The 22,698-nt window shown below is 45.0% G+C and overlaps 1 protein-coding gene across 1 annotated transcript; it reads left to right on the top strand.

Annotated features, from left to right (window-relative positions):
- Positions 1-14,081: 14,081 nt before the first annotated feature.
- Positions 14,082-15,584, top strand: LOC306816813 (uncharacterized protein; the record flags this gene model as incomplete). Its single annotated transcript, XM_079333272.1, has 6 exons — positions 14,082-14,186; positions 14,342-14,464; positions 14,614-14,715; positions 14,863-14,965; positions 15,077-15,133; positions 15,445-15,584. The coding sequence occupies 6 exons, from the start codon at positions 14,082-14,084 to the stop codon at positions 15,582-15,584; spliced, it is 630 nt and encodes a 209-aa protein (XP_079189398.1).
- Between the last annotated feature and the right edge of the window lie 7,114 nt (positions 15,585-22,698).

Here is a 22,698-nt window from a genome sequence, read left to right on the forward strand (position 1 = left end):
TTTTGCTTGCCATCATTGCTTCTACTCCCTATTTTAATTTTCTGTTACACCTGTTTAGCTGACTTTGCCACCTACAGAAAGAGACATTAATTTTATGGGTATTTCCAAACACAGTCCATGAAGAGTCTGCACAATTCTGCAGGAAGCTCTAGCGGCAGATGCAAGGATACAGCTGCAGGATGGAGCACACAACTCAGCTTTGTTACCCACTCGTTATTTCCTAATTTGTGTGCACATAAAGCAGAGGCTTTAATTCTATCTCTACTGAAAAACTTGAAAGTCAGTAAAAGCCATAAAAAATGTTTGTGGGGTAGAAAATTGCCTAGGCACAACTTTTTAAGCAGATGTACTGAACACCATTAGGGCTGTGCTATGATGAGCAGCAAACATTTCAACTTTTCAAAATAAAAACATCATGGCTAATGTTATGCAAATTACAACAATGCTGAGTAACTTTCAGCACCATCAAGGGCTTCTGCTTGGAAATGGAAACATCTGTGAAACTAAATTGACAGAATCGGGTTGTTTTTTGTTTGTTTTTTAGAAAACAAATTTGTTCCACTTGCATTAGAAGGTGACAAAAAAAAACCCAAAAAAAAAAAAAAAAAAAAAAAAACCCAAAAAACAAAACTCCCAAACAAACAAACAAACAGAAGCCCCCCAAAACTGAGAAAGCAACTAATCTATGAATCCCATGGCACCCCATACAGAGTTCAACTTGCCACAGACTCCAATTTTTTGAGTAAGACATCCTTAAAAAAGTTTACAAAGGTTGAGTGTTTTGGATGTTTTCTGATGCACTTACAGTCCAGGAGTTTCCAAGGCATCAGCTCATGTGACTGTCTCTTCTGAGCTGGGCTCATTCAGAGCTGTGGTTTTTCTTCAGAGGGTTTCCTCCACTGACCACCATTCATGGGGGATGAGGTCATTGATGGAACCTGTGTCAAACATAAGATTGAGCATTTTAAAGAATTTTTAAGGGCAATTTGGAAAGATATCAAAAAGAGATTTTTATGCCATACAAGTGCATTTTATTTTCACATCTAGTCTCTGATGATGTGAAAAAGAGAAAGAGACAGATATTGAAGACAGATGTATTTTTAAACTTGGAATGATTCAAGCTGTCCTCAGTATTTTGTTGCTCAGATCAATTCTTGTTTTATCTTCCTGTATATTTTTAATCTCAAACTGACTTCCACCTACATTTTTTTTTTTATTTTTTTTATTGGCATATTGTTAGGAAATGGAGAAAGGATTAAAAAAATCTCCAGCAAAGACTTAAACATATTTTTTATTTTAGTATTCATTCCACAAAATAATTCCCCCTGATGCAGAGGCCATGATAAAAAAGGATATCTTTACAATATTTTTGGCTGGGAGCTGCTTTTGACGTTGAGAAATTCAGCTCATATGTTTTATTTTCTTTATTGGCCGAAGATGTGCTTTGTGCTGATGAGGTTTGGGAATCATAATTTCATGCTCTGTCTCATAGCAAGAGGCTGAATTCAGTCTATTTTGTGCCTGACTATCTGTCAGTGCCATTAGAAACTTAATGCTGACACCAGGGTTTGTTTTGTGAGCTGAGGAGATGCTCAGAAGTGAGGGCACCTCCCCAGAACAATGCCCACCTCCCAAAAATCTTTCTTTGTTCTTGTGTCATCATAGTGACGTGCAGTGAGAATGAAATGCAGCAGAGGGAACACACACCCTTTGCACAGCACCTTTCTGCTGGTGCCTGAGCGAGGGCTGGCGTAGCTGCCTGCCTGCACATGAATCCTCAGCGAGGACTTTGCTCCAAGCTCACAGAGGTGGACATGCAGAAACCTGGGCTGAACGCTGAGAATGTGTGGGAGACAGTCATGAGGTCTCTTAAAATGCAATGACAAATCTTTTTCTGTTTTCCCCATTTTATCCTGATGGTGAGAAACCTACACTTGTCTTGTTTTGTACAATATTGCTCTTCCAGCACATAAGCACACAAACCTCCTGCAGAATTTTCTGTTGAAATTTCCATGAGCTAAAAGACACTAGACCTGACAATGGTTCTTTCTTCTTAGATATTTGAAAGAACACTTTGAAGATCTTTTAATTACTCAAGTTATCAAGAACTTGGTGGTTTTTTCAGCACGTTCTCATTGCTGTATATCCTTCTGCTGTTGTACATCTGAACACATCCCTGCAGCTTTTTATCCCTCTAAGTCAAAACTACTGCATATTTATCACAGGAAGATGCTTATGCCTCAATTATAAAATCATGAATTATGCTATTTAGCTCTACTTTGGAAGCACTCAAAGAGCTCAAGATTTGCTCTTTCTGCATTTCTAGAAACTAGTTTATTTTCCCTAAATAAACTTTCTTAATTATTATGTATGGAAAATAATTGATTGATGTTAGCTTTGCCCCAAGAATGTAGATTCAGTGATGGAGTCATAGAGCAATGGCATTTATTGAGTGTTTTTCTCTTAACAGCACAGAAATCAGCAGTTTATAATAAACTTCTGTCTGGATCATCAGCTGAAACAGACATCAACGGGAGTGTCCTCCATGAATTTGTCTAATTTGCCTTTTTGGAGGCATTTTTAAATTCTGTAATTTATGATAACAAGTTTATCTGTATGCTGCGTGAAAAGGTTTGCTCCTCAATTTGTTCCAAGCCTATTTTCTTTTATTGCCTTTACTTTGATACTATGAAAATCATTGAATGCCTTTTTTATTCATGATGCATCACTATTTTTGTTTCAACACTAAGAATTCTCAAAACATGTGAAGAGCAGCAGCAGATGTAATCTCCTTTTTTCCTCCAAATAAGCTCTATATATATTGCTTTTAAATATGTCTTCTCCTTCTGAATTCTGAATATTTGATACTGTTTTAATCCAAATCATCTTTGATAATCTGAGCTGTACAGTTTAGGAGGAAATATAGCTATTATCTAGTGCTGCATTATAAAAACCTGAATAACTATTCTGGAAACCAGAGAATAACTTATATACTCATAGTGCCTTACACAGAAGATTGAAACACAGTTTCATAAGAAAGTTGAACCTACCAAATCCTCTTTCACCCTTTCAGAGTGGTGTGTGAGAACATGACTTGCTGACTCCAACAGCATTTCTCCCACTGTCTTGGGCAGTGTCAGCATTTTTGCCAATTGTTCATTTAAGATCAAGATTATTTGTACCATGAACTGAAAACTGGAATTACCAGACTTCTTGCTAAAGGAGAGAAATAATCTATCCTACTTCTGGAAAGAGTTGAAGGATATTGCAAGAAGCGAATAATAATTATTATTATTTAGCTGCTGGTAATTTGATTGGAAGATAATAATTCTGCATTTGTTAATCACACTTTGTAATTGTTAATGCCTTATTTCCATTGGTCTTACATTGCAGAGTGTTGACTGATTGATAAATTTTTGTCATTTACTTGTTTGGATTCATCAGTGTAAACCATTACTATATCAAACTGTTATAACTTTTTTGTTTTTAATGCATTTTGATTTTTATTTGAAGCAGCACAAGAGTTTATTAGTGACTTCACTATTTATCTTTTTACAAGATACTGTAAGAAATTGTTGCAAAATTTAAGTCAGACAGATCTAGGTTTATATCTGGTTATAAAATAGTGCAGTAACAATCACTTGATGTATTAGTCCCAACCTTAAGCAAGATATCCATTTTGATGCTGATCTGTATTAAATTATTTTTCATTTCTTGTAAAACATGAATCCCAAATAAGAAAACACAAACCCTATTTTAAAAATTGAACACACCTGAACACAAGGATGTCCACCAGTGTCTGAAAGGGGAAGCAGAAATGAGTGGTCTCACAGAGAGAAAAGCAGCACAGGGCTCTGGATTTTGTGCCAAATACCAGCAGCAGGAGTCTGCACATCTCTCTGGGACTGCACTACGGCACATTCTCATCTTGCTAAACAGCTCTGAAAGTCACAGATGTTTAAGTCACTGGATAACATTATTAGGTATTGGACACTATTGGATCTTCTACAAAAAAGAAACCCAAATGGAGCTAATTAATAGAGCAAACAATCATCAGAGATCTGACTGTGAAGGTATTTTTGATATCTCTAGTTTCTTTTTAGTCCAAAGTCATCTTGATTTTGAGTGTGATATTTGTTTATTTTCCCTAAGAGGTAAACATACTAGATAAAAATGTCCTAAAACTGAATGCCATGTTTAAGTCTTCTTTGAACTATTAGTTCCATGGCAAACAGTAAAATAACCTTCTTAAGCTTATTTCATTGGTTTGCAAGAAAGCAATTAAAATACTTTACTATATAATCCAAAGCCAGAGTAGAAGGAAACAGTGCATGCAGTTGCAAAACAGTGGTGCATGCTCACACACAAACCCCAGTGTTACTTAACACCATATTATTGTAGCTAATTAACATTAAACATGCATCAAGTACTATATAAAATGGCAAAAAATGGAGCCTCCTTAAAGAATAACAAACAAATGTAAATAAAATTCTCTGAAAAAACTCTAAGCATCAATTATCTTGTATAAATTATTATTAATTGTATTAATGCATTATTAATACCTATGTGTGTGTATGCAGGTATGAGTGTGCTGAAATACACACAATCATGTATTTTCTCTGACTACTCTGTTCTTGGTGCTCATACTTTTCTGGGCACATAGAAGTCTCTTTTGTGCCCTGTTGGTATCTTTTCGTATATATTACTAAGCACTGGACTAAGAAAAAATTAATTTAGCAATGAAAGAGTTACTGTGAGGAAGAAACTGAATGCTGCAATGATGATTTTGATCTTATGCTTATCATACTCCTAGAGAGACACTCGATTACTGAATTTCCAGAATATCCAGAAAATACCATGCAGTGAATAAACATTAGCTTTTTCTTTTCTTTATTCCAATTCACAAATGTTACATTGTGTTTTGTGTAGAAAGCTTATAATAGAAACATGTTCTACTGATGTTGAAACTACATTTTTCAAACCGACTATATTAAGCCCTCTGCTGGAGAGGAGTTATACAAATGCAACATGATTAAAGTCATGATAAACAAAAAAGAGAACTTGGGGGGACATATGCAGTATTTATGTTCGAGCGTCAAATGAGTCAAAAAACAGAAATAAATATATTTTTCTTTACATCTCTGTTTCTTGGGTTTTTTAAATGCATGAAACCATATTCTTGTTCCACACACAGTACTGGAGGTACTTGGCTCTTTGGCTCTAGGAATAGAGCTTTTAATATTTTCTTTCTTAAACACTCTATGAAGAAGACAAACACTGCTCTTCTCACTTGCAACAGGAATATAATTAATATTCAGGATCATCTTGAACTCTAGAGCATAGAAAGACTCAAAAATGATTTACCATAATAATCTCAAGATCTCTGTGAAAATGAATTTTCCTTCTGCCCTCCCACTTCGTGGCTGTTGGATAAAATATCTCCACATTTCCTGTGGAAATTCTTCAGAAAGAGAAATGGATGAAAAGTGTGGCAAAAGAACTTTTACAATGTGCAGATGGCTAAAATGAGGTTGGTCATCAATTCCATTACTCTCTAGTATGAGGTCTGAACATATGAGGAGGATTTTTAAAACTCTCACAACTATTTCAGAAAGAAGGGAGAGAAAACATCTTGTTCTGCTGTGTAGGTATGAACTGGTGTTTTTTCTGCCCATTTCTAGTTTCTTTACCCCATGCAGAATTGTTCTGGATGAAGAGCTGGCCCCAGAGAGACTTTTAAATAGATTTCTGGTTAGAACAGGTAGATGAGCTCACTTTTGGGTTTTTTAATACTAAATGAACATGGGGAGCTAGGAGGGAAGATATAATTTTAGAGATGATGTGGAAATTTTTACCTTGATAGATTGACTGATTGCATGCCTTTGGCTCCCAAAGATAGAGAAAAGCTTGTGGTCTGTGCAGATGATTCAGCTCACAAAATATATTTACAGGGAAGGAAGATATAATGAATCTGTGTTGTATGTTATAGTTCAAAATGCATGTAGAATCTTCAACTCTATCTACAACACTATTTTTGTAGGATGAGAAACGTACTAAGCAGAGGCAGAATAACAGTATCAGAACTGTCTAAAGCTTCTGTACTTCTGTGACACTTTTATCTTTCAGCTCTTTAGCTCAAGTTGAGTTACAGGCATTAACAGACATGCAAGAACATAAACTGAAAGTTTACACTTTTTAACAAGTTTTGCTATTTTTTTTTTTAATTTTAAGTTGACTTTTTTCTCATGGAATTTCTTACTAATGATGATATTGTGCAAACCCCTGTCTTAGGGCATTGCCTGGACTCCAGCAATCACAGGATCTTCACTTGTTTTGACACTCTTTCCTTCAGCTGTCTAGTTTCTGAGTGACAGTGACCACTTAGAAATAGTGCCAATGAGGTGAAAAATAAGACATTTACACTCTGAGAACGTCCTGTCCTTGCAGGGCAAATGTGTCCCTTATGAGGTAACATTTCACTTGCACAGTGAAAGCCAGTGAAGTGTAGCTCATTGAGGTTGCATATATTTTTGACCAGGCTATATACAGGCAATAATCACGACTCCTTTTGCCCTTTGGTCTTATAAAAGAAGGCAGAAGATGATGGAAAATTGAGTTAGATTGAATATATCCACACATTATAAGAATACTGAACATGAGGATTCTCCTTAGCACGTATCACATATGAATGAAGCATTGTTTATCACTGTAAATTAGTAAGAGTTTGATGTGAGTGTAAGAAAGAAGACTGCAGGGAGTCTAGAAGTATACTGCCCTCCTAGTCAAAATCCAAGCACATAACCTTGTGTCAAAATAAAAATATGTAAATATTTTCTATGGAAAAATTTGTGAAGATTTTGTTAGGATTTTTGTTGTTGCTGCTCATTAACTAAGAAGGAAAGAAGCTGCAGGATTTCTTCAAAACTTCCAAAATAACACATAGGATCTGCAGTGGTGCTTCAGGGTTTGATAATGGCTTTAGGTGTTTTGACCTCCCCAGACCTCAAACTCTGTGAACATACTGAAAATTTGCTGTTGCTATTCATTGTTGGTAGGCAACAGCCAGTACAGAGCAAGTGTAATTGAGGTGTGCTGCAGTGCAGCAGGGGGAATGCTCTCCTCTGCCTAAAGGAATTAATTCACTCTCATGTAAGGGAGATCAACGTTTACACCTTACTCTGGCTATGAGTAATAATTATCAGCCTTGATAAACTCCTAGGATCTGCCCATTAGCATCAGCAGACTTTCACAGATCTGGCATCCCACTGCACTTGCCCACTGAGGGACACACAGATGTGTGACTGGAAACATCCTTTGGGATACTTTGTGTGGATCACATCCCCTACCATTTGCTGCTCTGAAAGATGGCTATAAATAAAGAGTAGAATGCAGGTACATCTGAGGGATACCTATGGATATACAGGTGAGAGATTGAACCAACGAATTAATGCACTGACAGTTTCACTATTAGTCTGTAGATGCACTAAACCAGAAAACACTGTGGAAAAAAAATTATGGCATTAATAAAGAAAGCCCTATAATTACCTCTGATTGTCTTCTCCACAAGAATGCAGAGCTACTTACTACCAGACAGGTTGCAGGACATAATATATCAAGACTGCTTAAACTGCCTTAAAGAGCATGAGGAGACAGGATGAAGGTGAATGGCTTCAAACTGAGGGCAGATTTAGATTGGATGAGGGGGAGAAATTCTTTCCTGTGAGGGTGCTGAGGCACTGGAACAAGCTGCCCAGAGAAGATGTGCTTGCCCCATCCCTGGAAGTATTCAAGGCCAGGCTGGTTAAAGCTCTGAGCAATCTGGTCTAGTGGAAGGTGTCTCTGCCCATGGCAGGTGAGTTGGAATGAGATATCTTTAAGGTCTCTTCCAACCCAAACCATTCTATGGCTCTATGATCCATTAAATACCTGCCTCACTGCCCCTCATACTCATGTAGGCTTTCTGGCACCCACACAGCAAAAGCATTTATACTGCCATGGGAACTAATCCAGCTACAAAGAAATCTTTCTCTTTCAAAATTATTTTTCAGCCACAAGGACCTCTTGATCTACTTCACAACACCACATTTAAAGGCACAACATGTGCGTGAAAATAAGTGATTCACCAAAGTAAGACAAGTATCAAGTATCAAGTATCTGCCACTGCCACACCCCTTGTACAATCTTCTGAAATCATGGTATGGCTCAGGGTATATGAAAAGAACAAAATATGATGCAGATTACTTATTTTGGTAAGGAAACCAACCAGCCATACCTGAAACACTACAAATGAGCTCTCCAAAGTGTCCAAGGAAGAGATGACATAGCTCTGAGGAAAGAACATATCTGCAGCACTGGCTGTGCTTCCTTGCTTCCTGTGAACACCGTCGCCAGAATGATGATTTATTGGTTTCTTGTGTGAAACTCAAACAATGAACTCGAGACACTCTTTTTCCATAGGAACTTCTTCTAATGACCATCTTCATGGCATGGGTGGATAGTATAGCAGCCAGGAACAGCAGCATTCTTTTTAAACAATTCAGACATGAGATGACTGATTTCTTTTTCCTGACACTGTCTTGGAAACATAAACACAAGAGTAATTTTTCTGACATACTGCCCAGACAGCTCCAGGCTTGGAAAAGTTTTTTAAGAAGTAAAGATGTCTTTTCCATGCTCTTCATTATATAACTTGCTCTTAGATGAGTATCACAGAGAGCCATACAGCAAGAGAGCCAATTATAAGTTAAGGAGAAAGTGAAATTTTTGTAGAGAGAGATTAAATGAAAAGGTGATTTATTGTCTTGGGGTGAATAAAGAAAAAGGGAGTTCCAGAAAAATAGGAGAGAAAAAAAACCCAACCACCACAAATTAAAAAGTGACTTCTGACCTCAGACTCAGAGAAAGGGACAGAAAGGGACTGGAGGAAAGATCTGGATTGGATAGACTATACTGACTGGTGCTTTTTATTATAACAAAAAAACCCCCAAACCAAACAACAGCAACAACAACAAAAAAACAAACCCCAACAAAACAAACAACAAAACCTAGTCTTCAGAGATAAGATCTATTATTCTAAACATGCTATGTGTCCTAAAGGCAGCAAGCTCCTGAGGGTAAGGTAAATAATCAGTTCCTTTATTTCATATGTTCTGCAATGGGTGTGAAACTGTATTTTTATCTCTTAGACTGTAAGATTGTATCTGAATGGCAGTGCTCTAATGCCACCACATTTTAAGAGGCTGTCCTGAGCATTGATTTGAAAGCATTTGCACTGAGACCTCTTCAAGCAAATGAAAAAAAAAAAAAAAAAAAAAAAAAAAGCTATAAAGCACCAAATATCAAGTTCTCCTTTTGAGCTTTTTTATTTGAAGTTGTCATGGACATTAAAGATGCTGATGAATCAGTTCTTCCAACACCTTTTCATAGGGTGTCATTTCTGTTGAAAGGAGGAATATGCACAAGAGATACTATTTTTTTCTGGCAGTTCATTTATGTAGCATGGTCTGCAAGACATAATGCCTTCAGGGTGTTGCTCAGAAAGAAAAGTTAGTCTTCTTCAGGACTTAAAATAAATAAGGTTTCTTAGGGCTACAGAATCAGTCAGAAGGATCTCCAAGAATGTTTATGGTGAGTCAGTTGTTTGCAAATGTATTTCCAAGAATCCTGAAATCTGCATAGCTAGGGAATACCACAGCTGAGAACTGACTTGTATTTCTGATGTGCATCTTTACCCTGGAAACTCTGTAGGGATGAAGTCTGGAGACCTGTGAAAATCCTCACTACACATCCTCTATTTTTGAGAAAGTTGCAAGTCATAGTTGACAATTTCTGTGATCCTTACCTCAGAGTAGCGACCCTTCAGTACTGAGGAGTTCCAAGGATATTGTTCCTTCATGTTAACATTCAGAGTGAGTGAAATTTTGACTTCTGGACTACAGTCTTCTTTGACTGTGCCAGGAAAGAGACTGATGTCATGATAATTGCTCATGTTTCTGAAGGATTTTTTCCTTGCTATTGCTATCCAAAAGCTATCATTGCTTCTATCCATGAGCCTTACCTCTGTCAAAAGTGGATAAAATGCAGGGGAAGATAAGATTAATTTTTTTTTAAGGGAATGAAGGAAGTGAGGCCTGTTGTTCCAAGGACCTTCATAATTTGCTTATGTTTATTTATCAGACTCTTTATTCAATAGAGCACTGGACACCTGGGACCATGGAAAAGAAGAGAAAAAGGACAGGAAGTGGTCACAGCATAAAATGTGCCAGAGTTCAAGAAGTGTTTGGACTATATGCTCTAAAGCACATGGTGGGTTTCTTGGGACTGTCTTGTGCATCCCTTCTAATGCAGGATATTCTATGATTTTTTGATTAATTGTGAAAAAAGCAACTGCAGGAAAGGGCAATATAACAGGATGAGAAGTACTCTTAGATAATGGAATACTATAGTTTAAAAAGCTACCACTGCTGCAAGAAACTACTCAGAGAAAGATTAATCTCACTCTCTCTTATAAGTTTTCACATTCTACCTCATCCAACAATTTGTAAAATACTCTATGAAAAGCTAAGACTCAGAGCAGCTTTAATAATCTTAGCAGGGAAGGTGAAGCAAAGAAAAAATGTATTTGATCCCGTCATGTGTAGGTGCACTGAACATTTTGTTTTCAGTGTGCATTTGCATTCTACACAAAGGAAAACTACAAGAAATACAGAAAGAGGAAAATATAAAAATGGCTCTGAGAGGCATCTCAGAGGCTTTACCCTAGTAAAACCCTTGAGAGGTCACTAATGGTAAAACTTGAAAAAACAGAGCCGAGCACAGTCAGAATCTAGCAAAGCAAATCAGTTTATGCATAACATTTCCAAAAGATTGAAAACTGCAAATCCTGCATATCCAGAATGAAAATCCCATCCTGAAATCACCACACATTTTATATATGGTAACAGATAAGTAACTGTAATCATTCACAAACAGGGCATTGAGCATGCTTGTGCTGCCAGGTGAGATTGCTTCTTCTGTTGCCAAGACAACTCAGTAGATGCTAATGGTGTAAGTTTATTTGGCAGCACTGCTCTATACCACAATATGGATATTAATGAGGAGCCTTAGGCATTCATAAAATATTTTACTTTTTTATTTTTGCCATTTTTTAAAGCCTGCATAAAATACCTGCATAAAATGAACACTGCAGTCCATGGAAAATTATTAGTACTTTAAAAAAATAAAATAATGGTAATAAAAGTAAGTGTATAGATCAAGTGAAGGACGGACTCTGGACCAGGTACCCCAGAAAGGAAAGAAAGTACTTTGTCTTTAGCATTTTCTCTGGGTGGACTCGCAGTAGCTGGGACAGAGAGTTGCTATGCAATAAAAGGATTGTCTCAACACCACTGTTTCCTCACTTAACAATGCCCTGGAATTACTCAAACTTTGAAGCACAGGGTAGAAATTAAAACTTGAGGGTGATTAAAAACACTTGCAAAAAATTGAGATGTCACCTTGCATCACCTTGCCTGTTCAGAACACCAAGCAGTTGAGTCTCAGAAAAACTTCTAAGACTTCAAGTACCAAGATCCACTTCTCATGTGTACAAAAGTCAAAAGAAGCCAGTAAAGCACTGAAAGACCGTCTGGCACCTGGACGTGTTAACTCGGGGCCGCTTTCTACACAGAGGCTACAAAGCCAGACAGTGGGGTGGTGGGAAGATTGCTAAGGCTGCTCAAAGCACCTGCAGTGCCGCCAGCACAGCAGGCTGAGGAGCACAGCACTGCTCCATCCCTACACAGGGGGACAGGAAGAGGGCAGAACCAGAGGCCACAGTGACCTCTGGGTGTGCCTAAAAGCAAATGAAGCAGCAGCAGCAGTGGCGGAGTGGCTGAGACTCAGAGGCACGGCCATGCAAGTGGAGGGAGCGCTGTCAGGCAGTGCCTGCACGCTGGGTGAGGGTCTGGGGTGAGCCCGATCATCTCTGCCCAGCTGAGAGCCCCAAAGCACTTTTGGAGAGCTGTGAATTCAAAGACCTTTATTGCATACACTAATGCTGTCTTCCCTATCTGGTGTGTTTTTAACCCTGGACAAGATGCGTTTGCCTCTTGCTGGCTGGAAGCTGCTCCAGGGCCAGCAGCGAGCTGGCTGCAAGGGCCAGGCACGGTGTAGAGTCCTACCCTGAGCACTTGGCTGCTCTGGGTGTGTCCCGGGCTGTCTTAGACACCGGGGCATTTGGGTGGGCTGGGGGCGGCCATAGGGCCCGTGGCAGGGTGTCCAAGGGCCCTTTGTGACATGGTGGAGCACGGTGACCGTGGGACCGAGTGGAATGGTGTGGAGCAGGGTGTCCAAGGGCCATTTGTGACACGCGCTGACATAGGTGCTGGCAGCAACGCAGCCACGCCAGAGCGCTCGGTGCTTGCGACAGGGCAGGACGCAGAGAGCGAAGCTCAAGCGTTCCTGACCCGGAGCTCTTCCCGAGCGCTACTCGTGCGGCTGGCCTTGCGGCCAGACTGCTGTAGTCGCACTCAAAGCTTTCCAGAGTCATCGACCATCACTGCGGCCCGTGCCCTCGCGGCCAGGCTGTGGAACTTGGTCACCTCAGTTGCTCACGAGGAGTCTCCTGTCATTGTGGCAGGAGCCCTCGAGAGCAGAGCACAGGACTTCCTGTCTTGCAGCCTTCCTGAGGCTTCTCTGTCGCAGGGCCCTTCAAGGAGCCACTGCAGCACTCGCTGACTCCGACCCTTTCAAGGGCTCTGTCTTGAAGGTGCCCTCGAGGTCAGACGGCGAGATGGCAGGCAGAGCTGTCAGGCTCTTCAACATGCTTCGGGGCAAGAAGAACAAAGGCCCTGCAGCTGCCCCAGCACAGCATCCTCAAGAGCCAGAGACACTGCAGCCACTGCAGGATGGTGAGTGGCACAGCCAGGGCCACAGGGCTGGCGCTCAGAGCCAGCTTGGCTCCATGCCATGCCATGCCATGCCATGCCATGCCATGCCATGCCATGCCATGCCATGCCATGCCATGCCATGCCATGCCATATCACCCCACCCCACCCCATCCCATCCTCTATGAACATGCCTACGCACAGTGGCCGGGGTTGCTCTCCCGGCGCCTGTGCTCCATCCCCCGGCCACCTGGCTGTCCCTGGCCGGGCAGTGCAGGGCTGGGCTCTGTTCTCTGCCCTCCCCTGGGGTCACTCAGCTCTGGCTGTGCTCGCTCTGTGCCAGGTGCAGTAAAGGACCAGACACAGGAGCAGGACCCTGCCCGTGGCCGCTCCCACCGAGCTGTGCAGGTACCTGCGGCCATCCCCACCTGGGCCGGGCCTGCTGTCCCTGCTGGGCCCAGCACCGCGCCTGGAGCACTCCATGGAGTGTCCCTCCCTTACCGCCCTTCCTTCTGCTGCAGCTGCTGCGCAGGTTCCTGCGCCTTGGCCGTAGGAACACCACGGCCACAGCGAGCCAGGGCACAGCCCAGCCTGACTGCAGGCCCAGCGAGCTGCAGGCAGAGCCTGGTGCCAGCACCGCGTCCCCTGCTTGCGCAGCAGACTCTGCCATGGCAGAGGGCAGCGCCATGGCTGGCACGGCCCGGGCTGAGAGCATGGCCAGCACTGACACCCTCTCCGGGAGCATGTCAGATGCTGACTCCATGCCCAGCCCGACTGACACTCCTGCTCCAGCTCTGGACTTTTCCCAGGAAGAGAGTGCTTTTCCTCCACAGCAGGTAGGCACCCTGGGGCCAGGGCTGAAGGTCTCCCTGGATCATGTGGCCCCTCAAGCTACGTCTGCTCAGCCACCTCAGCCTTTGAGGCCAGCTCAGTGCAGTGGGAAGGCAAGAGCTTCTTGGGGGAAGCTGCTTGGGCCTGCCCGGGATTTGGCAGCTGAGGCAGCTGCTCATAACTCTCCTGCCTGCCGCTTCTGCTGCCCGAGTGCCTCGGCATGGCCTCTGGCCTCTGAGGCAGCTGGGTGTGGGTGCAGGGCCAGGGCCCTGTTGGTGCTGCAGCCCTCCAGGGCTTCAGAGCACAGCCTTGTGTTGCACACAGAGCGGAGGAATACACGGCCTGGTGGAGCAGCTGGCTGACCCAGATGGAGAGGTGGTCGGCATGGCCCTCTCTCTGCTCGTCCATGTGCTCCAGGACAAAGACATGGAAATACCCAGCACCACCGCCCTGAAGCTGGCTGAGTCGCTCCTGCCACATTTTGAGAAAGTAAGGCTCTGTGCCCTCAGGCACTGGACACTGCCTGGAAACTTTGTGCCCTGGGCACTTTAGGGCCTTTGCCCTGCTGGGCCTGGAGTGGTCGGTGCTGACATCTCCCTTCTCTCCTCCAGGATAACAGCCACGTGCAGCTGCTCTCCATCCAGCTCTTCTGCACGGTGATGGAGCGGGTAGTGGAAGAGGGGAAAGAGGCTCTCGCGAGAACCGTGAGCCAGAGCCTGGTCCCACTCTTCTTGCGCTGGCACAACAAGAACGTGTGCGTGGCGAAGGTGAGGTTTTGTGCCGTGCTGCTGCATCCCTGGCAGGGCCTCGGCTGCCTCCTGCCCTGGCGCCTGGCGGGCTCAGCCTGGCCCTGGCCTTGGCACAGGTCCTGTGCCCTGGGCTCTGGTGCCACCTCCAGCTCTCTGCTGCTCTCCAGGCCTGTGGCGAAACCCTGGCGTGTGCAGCACGCTTCCTGAGGAGGAGGGATCTCGAGGAGCTGCTGACCCAGGAGCGGCGCACGAAGGTCGCCGAGTGCCTGGTAAGGCCAGGCTGGAAGCCCAGCCGCAGCCTGGAGGAGCCCCTGCCCCCGAAGCTTGGTGTGCGGGGCTGAGCGGGCCGGGGAGGCCAGGGCCGAGCGCAGGGGGCTGAACCCGGGCCAAGCCTTCCCTCCTGGCACTCTCCGCAGCTGCTGCAGGACGGGAGCCAAGTGGCCGAGCACCTGCGCTGGGCCCTGCCGTGCCTGCGGAGCCCGCAGCCGTGCCTGCGACAGGCGGCCGTCAGGTTGATCGGTGAGCCGCCAGCCCACCGTCCCTCCCCGCCTCCCGCCCGCTGCTGCCCCGGCAGCGGGAGCCCCTGGGGCAGCTGTGCCGCCGGGGCCACCACGGGCTCTGTGTTGCCAGGGCTCGCCGGAATGCTCCTGATGGGACAGAAGGAGGAGCTGCAGGTCCTCAGCGAGGGTGAGTGAGGCCAGCCGCCCTCGTGGCAGCAGGGGCCGCTGGGGGCAGCTGCAGATGCCGGGCACGGAGCTGCAATCGCTGCCCGGGCTGCGGAGGGCTCTTCTCCCTGTGCAGACGAGGGCTGGTGTGGGCCCAGCACCGAGGGCTCTCAGGGACATGGGGGATTCGTGGCCACCACCTTCCCCCCGGGCCCTGTTCTCCCACTCCCTCGTGCCCATGGCGGGCGCTGGCTGGGATGGCCCTGGCAGGAAGGTTTCCTTGCATTCCGGCAATCTGGCCTCTGACTGTGGCTCTGTTCCTCTCTTCTCCAGCCCTTCAAGCCCTGAGGGAAGACCAGAGCCCCTCCTTCTCGAACCAGTTGCTCCAGCTGACATTCGACAGAAGATCTGCCACACTTCATCTGCGTGGTCAGAAGAACCTGGGTTCTTCAACGAGCTCTGGTTCCAACTGAACCACAGGAGCAGCCGCAGAGCACACGGGACCAGCTGCAGCTCCGGGCACACCTCTGCTGGTCACTGCTGAGCTGGTGTCCAGCTCCAGGAGCTCCTGCCATCGCCCTCCCTGCGGGCAGCTCCCTCCCCCCATTCCTCAGGCCCTGCCCATCCCCAGCTTTGCCTCTCAGCCCCCGCCTTCGCTTAACCTTCCCTCAATAAAGTCGGGTTTGTTCACGTTACCCACGTCCCTGTGGAGCCTGAGCGGCGCCAAACCTGAGGCCTGGCACACACAGGGCCCTGCTGCCGTTCGCTTCCGCCTGTGCTCTGTGCACGGACAGAGAGCGACAGGGGCAACTCGGGCTTCAAAGGTCCCTGTCCTGAGGTCCCCTTGCACAGCACCGTGGGGTTAAAGGTGGTGCTGAGCACGCTGGAGGGGACAAGGAGCCTGGGTTTTAGAAGGACCAGCTTGAGTATGCTCTGAGCCCAGACCTGAGGGACTCCCTGGCGTTTCAACCGGATTATATAATCCGCTTCCTGTACTGCTTGACTCCCATTAAAAGAATCCTCATGTTTTTTCTTCCAAAGCTCTTATATTTGCTGATAGTTATCCCCATATAAGTAGAAAATGTTATAAATGAGCACAAAGGGCCATACTCCAAACCAATTTGAAAAATTTATTGAGTACAGACGGCAAAAGCAAATTGCAGCGCTGGGTGGCAGGGAGACTCCGCTCCACAAAACTGCCACACCTGATCGAGTCGTAAGTCCCCCTTTTAAGTTCTTCCCTTCTTGCTGATTCATTTTTCCAGCTCGTTCTGCTTGCTCCTTTTTCCTAAAAAAATTACTAAGACGTTTGGTTATTGTGCTAGCCTAAGTAATCAGTAATCACATACCCACAGACCAGCCCGCATCCCCGGGCTTCAAGATTACTTATCTTAAGCCTGCATGTCCGGGTTTCAAGATAACCTATCTTACAACGAACAAAAAGGTCACCATTCCCTCACAATCCCCCCTTTTTCTATTTACCTATTTTTGTTCGTTGTATCTCTGGAGCTCTTTTCTGCTAAATTCTAAGCAATCCTCAGTTTCGACACCATCTAGAGGCTCATATTTCGCCCGTATCAGCATAAGGTGGGCAGCTTCTAATCTCCCCTTTACAATATTAATTAGTTTGTTAAAAATACAGGGGCCGAATGTCAATCCGATTACCAGTAAAACTATAGGTCCTGCTATAGTAGATAAAAGGGTGGTTAGCCAAGGGGAATGATTGAACCATGATTCATACCAACTTTGTTGAGCCTCTCGTTCCCTTTTTCGTTGCTCTAGTTGTTTTCGGAGCTCAGCCATAGTGTCTATGACTATGCCGGTATGATCTGCATACGTGCAGCACTCTTCCCGTAAGGCTACACATAATCCCCCTTGTTGTAAGAACAACAGGTCCAACCCTCTACGATTTTGCAACACTACTTCTGATAAAGACCTTACTGATTTTACCAAGCCATCAATAGCCTTTTTAATTCTACTTAGGTCTTCATCCACTGACATTCTCAGATCCCTCATCCCCTTGCTGCTGGTTTACTAGGGACGCTATTCCGGTACCGATCCCGGCCCCCCCCAACACTCAGCAACACTGCCACTGTGAGTGCTGTAAATGGTTCTCTTTTCATTAAGTGATATTCAGGGGTCACCTGATGTTCAGACACATAATCCTTTGGGTGATATGATATTCGGGGGATGATGAGAACCTGTATGCAATATTCCAATGTTTCATTAAAGTTTTTAGTATCGAAGCCATGAGCCACCGTCTCACATCCCCAATATCCACAATAATACTCCCCTGGGTAATTACAATAACTCCTTCCCGGGTTGGATGCAGGACAAAAATAAAATCCTATCTTGTTTAGGCAGGGTTTTGTTGGCATAACGTCGCAGAGCTGACAACCAAATGAAGGACTTCCCGAGGTTATTACTGTAGAGAGAACTTTCTGATCCTCGAACCTTATTAGCGACCATTTGAAGGGTTCGTGACTAGCTGCTGCTGGTCCCATAACAAGTCCCAGAAGTCCCCCCATCACACACAATTTTAGAGTTAGGGGGTGTTCACTGCCAAAGTTAGTTCGTTGTTTACCAATTCTTTCCATTTCGTCCCTCTTACCACTTCCCTCCCAGCCTTGGGTTCTTGAACGGATAAGTGCCTTATTGGTGATTATATTTGGGAGCCCTTTTTCCCCACTATTTATCCTTCTGCCTCGCCCACCAACTAGGTTGCTGCTAGTTGCGGGGTAGCCCATCTTCGCGGCAGCAAGGATATTCTTCAGGGGTGGAATTTGCTCCTCTCTCCCACTTCCTTCCTTTAGAATGCCAATTCTTTTCTTTCAATGGTGGAGTATCACACCTGAGCTTCTTTACCTGCTTCCAGCACTTCACTTTTACAATATCCTTATTGAATGGTTCCAAAGGCTCATTGGGGTGGTAACAATAAAGCTCAGGGTTAATACCTTTGGAAAATATTTGCCACCAAGATGGGGATCCCACTTTTAGCTCTCGAGCTGCTACCTTTTGACTTAAAACCAAGGTAGTCAGCTCGCGCTGTCCCTCCCAACAAGGCTGGCACACGCTTTTAGGAGCCCTCCCTCTTTGGCAATGAACCCACCAGGACTCTCTGCAAATTTTGCAACAAAAGTATACAAATGGGTAACAATCACAGTCTAACCAGCTGCATGCCACCCTTATATCTTTATGATTTACATTCCCCTCCCCATTATAGAATTTCCCTTTATTTGTTAACCTAATGTCTTGATAGTAAGGTTGTTGTGCAAGTTCTTCTAAATATCCGCAATATCCAGGTGACTCTGAGGTTCCGATTAATTCTTTTTGCAATATCCAGTTATCTCCTACCCAAATGTCCCCCGAGTCCATTTATGGAGGCGTTTTCTTTTTCAAAGTCAATTTTAAGTCACCCGTTGTTCTTTTCACCTCCCATTCAGAGTTATTAGTGTCCTTTGTGAACTTCGATGGATCCACTGGTCCCTTTATTTGGCTGACATGAGTCCACCCTTTCTCTGCCGTCCGGATGGCCGTGTCTGTGGTGAGGAATACTAAATATGGTCCTTCCCACTTCGGGGTTATGGGATTTTCTTTCCAACTCCTGATCAATATCCAGTTCCCGGGCTGTACCTAGTGTTAGAGCTACAAGGTACTTATTGACATAAATTTCATAACATTTCAAATGGGGAAAGCCCCACATCCGCTCAGGGTTGGGTTCGGATGTTCAGCAAGGCTAGTGGAATACATTTTCCATCCTCTAGCATCCATTTTCCTGACTTCTCCTTAACCCCCATTTTCCTTAATTAGTAAAAATTATGTTAGTACTTTCCTCATTATGTACTTCTTGGTTTTCTTGCCCCCCTTTTTCTTTTAGGACCATCTCTCTTAAGGCTGCCTACTTAGCTTCTTGGTCCGCTGCATTATTTCCTCTGCTTTTGAAATCTATTCCCCGTTGGTGTCCTTTTAAATGGACCACGGCCACTCTCCTAGGTCCCCTCAAAGCCTGCAATACTTCAACTGTTAGCTTCTGGTGCACTAGGTCTTTCCCCTGTGAATTGATCAAACCCCTTTCTTCCCATAATTTTCCAAAGGTATGTACCACCCCAAATCCATATCTAGAGTCAGTATATATTGTCCCTTCTTTTCCCTTGAGGAGTTTTAGAGCTCTTAATATGGCATACAACTCGCATGCTTGTGCAGACCAAGATTTATCTAAAGTACCTGACTCTATCACTTGCAAGTCGGAACCCCCCACAACTGCGTATCCCGATCTCCTTCTTCCTTCAATCACCCTAGAGGATCCATCCACAAATAATCTTTCACCATCTTCTAACTTCTCTTCCTCCAAATCAGGCCTAATCTTTGTTTGCTCTTCAATGGTTGCTATGCAATTGTGGGTTAGGGGTTGATGTTCCGGTTCCCCATATAAAAATGCAGCTGGGTTCTGTAAGGTGGTAGTTTCTAGTGTTAAATCGGGGGCTTCTACTAGAATGCCCTCATACTTTAAAAGTCTCACATCAGAGATCCATTTGTCTGCCTTTTGTTGCATCACACTCCGGATATTATGAGGAGACATCACCTTTAGGCTACTATTAAAGGTAATTTTTCTAGCTTCTTCAACCAATAGAGTGCATCTCGCTACAATTTGCAAGCATGTGGGCCACCCCCTACTCACTGGATCTAAAATTTTTGACAAATATGCCACTGGCTTCTTCCTCCCCGTCCAGTCCTGAGTAAGCACCCCAAAAGCAATACCTTCTTCTATGTTCACAAATAAAAAGAATGGCCTCCTTAGATCGGGGAGGCTTAGGACTGGGGCATGGACCAGGCTTTCTTTTAACTCCTGGAGTTTGTCTGTGTCCTCTTGGCTCAATTTTAACAACCCTTCTTGTGTTAATTTGTAATACAAAAATCTGGCCTTGCTGCCATAGTTTTCAATCCACTGTCTACAATACCCAGTAAGTCCTAAAATTTGGCGAATTTGTCTTTTATTCTTTGGTATTGGCAATGCCACAATTGCTTGGATCCTTTCAGGATCTATTCTCTTTTCTCCCCTTCTCTCTCGGTCTCTCTCTCTCTCTCTCTCTCTCGCGGCTTTTCTCTCTCGGTCTCTCTCTTCTCTCCGGGCCCGCGCCCTTCGAGACCAGGCCTCGCGTTCGCACGGTAACCACCACCACACGCGCGGCTGGGCGCGCGCGGGACGAGGGCTCGGCTGGGGCTGACCCACCCCCCGAGGCCGGCCCCATAAACACCGGCTCCGACCCGCGGGAGCGGCATCGCGGACGCGGCGGTGGCGGCATGGCAGGGACAGGCACACCGGCGGCAGCGGCCGGCGACATCGCCGCCCCGCAGCGCCTGGGGCGGGGAACGGCGCCGCGCGCGGAGCTAACCCCCACCCGCCGGGCGGCGGGGAGGCGGGATGCCCCCTTCCCTCGGCGACGGCCGACCCCGGCGGCCGGCCCTTCCCGTGCCGCCACGGGCAAGGAGCCGGGACCGCTGTGCAGCTTTTTATTTTCGCTTCGGACACACAGCGCGAGCCTTTTTTTTTTTTTTTTTTTTTTTTCTCTCTTGCCCTTCCGCCGCTTGAGTTTTTTTCTTTCCCCTTCTCAAGTAATGTCCCAAATACTTGACTACCTCCTCCACAAATTGAAGTTTGGCTTTGGAAACTTTCAGCCCTTTAAGTCCCAGAAAATTCAATAGCCGGATACTTTCTTCTCTTACGTCCTCCTCCAATTTCCCTGCCAGCAATAGGTCATCCACATATTGTATCAGGGTCACCCCGGCCTAGTTTGATAATCTTGTAAGATCTGTTCCAGTGCCTGTCCAAACAAGTTTGGAGATTCCGTAAACCCCTGGGGTAACACTGTCCATCTAAGCTGTTGTCTTCTTCCTGTATCAGGGTTTTCCCATTCGAAAGCAAAGTAATCCCGGCTTGCTTCATCGAGGGGACAGGCCCAAAAGGCATCCTTTAAGTCCACTACACTATACCATAAATTATCAGGTCCTGGCTTGCTCAAAAGGGTGTAGGAGTTTGCTACTACAGGAAACCTTGCTATGGTCCGTTTGTTTATCTCCCTCAAATCATGTACTAGACGGTACGACCCATCCGTCTTTTTGACAGGAAGTATAGGTGTATTGTAGGGAGACATACAAGGCTGCAGCAGCCCCCTATTTAGTAGTCTTTCTATCTCAGGTTTTAGTCCCCTCCTTCCTTCTAGGGAAATGGGGTATTGTTTTATTCTCACGGGGACCTCAGGGTTCTTAATTTTTACCGTGAATGGGGCTATTTTTAGTTGTCCAATGCTTCCTGGGTTGTACCACACATCAGGACTTATTCTGTCCTCATCCTCTTGTCTAAGGGGGCAAAGCCTAATTTGTAATTCCTTTTCCACTACTTCTATTTGAATTCCTAATTCTATGATCATGTCTCTTCCTAATAGGTTATAATCAGATTCTGGTACTAGTAAAAAGTCCCCTATTCCTATCTTTGATTCTGATTCCACCGTCACCCTTTTTATCACCCTTACTTCAAAAGGTTCTCCTTTTGCCCCCACCACAGTGGCGGTTTCTTTAGACAGGGTGCATCCCTTGGGCAAAAATTGAATGGTAGATCTTTCTGCACCCGTGTCGACCAGAAAGGTTATCTCCTGGTCATGGGGACCCACTCTCAGTTTTATCAAGGGCTCTTTTTGTTGTTTCTGGGTCCTCATTAAATAGAGCCCCTGACCCCTCTAATCTGCTTTGAATTTTCTCATCTCTAATTCGAACTCGACATTCCCTCTTGAAATGTCCTCTCTTTCCACAGTAAAAGCACACCTTCTGGTCTTGCCTCTCCCTCGAATCTCTCGGACCCCCAAACTCTCTCATAGGCTCTTTTTGCATCTTTCCCTGATCTTGCCCTCTACTTTCCCGCACCGCTATGGGGGAGGGGCTATCATAGTCTCCTCAACTCGACCCCCCTTCTTCTTCTCCTTATTCTCGCTAGATTTTTCTGTTAGTTTAAAAATAAACACCTCTGGGCGGCCCACCCACACCTTAGCATATTCACTCTCCTCCAGGTGAAAAGGTTTCTTTGTATTTACCCAAATGTTTAGTTTTTTTTTTTTTTTACCCAGTCCTCGGAAAACCCAAATACTGGCCAAAACACACCCTTTGAGATTTCCTTTCCACCCCATATCTCTACACAATAGTGTATCATACTAACCTTATCCTTCCCCCCTGTGTCCGGAAAATGTTCCCAATTATCTAATAAAAACCCCAAGGGACTGTCCCTTGGTACAGGTGGGAGTTTAACCCCTGCAGGAGGCTTACTCTTCCCCTGTCCCATTCCTCCGGAGTGCCTTCATTCGCACAAAAAGTCACTTTCGCTTCCCCTGTTTCGTGGCCCAAGCCCTCGAGGGTCAATGGGAACCGCACTACTAAAGGGTCCGCACTCACTTGGGGAATCTGGCTGCCAGTTCCCCTCTCAGTCACACACCACGCCGCCGCACTCCGGGATCCCGACCCCGCCCGAACGGATCCCCTTTTACTTACGCGTCCCGCGTCTTCGTCCGGACTTTGTGCACAAAATTTAAGGGGTCAACC

This window comes from Erithacus rubecula, assembly GCF_903797595.1.
Source record: "Erithacus rubecula genome assembly, contig: scaffold_8_arrow_ctg1, whole genome shotgun sequence".
Taxonomy (NCBI): Eukaryota; Metazoa; Chordata; class Aves; order Passeriformes; family Muscicapidae; genus Erithacus; species Erithacus rubecula.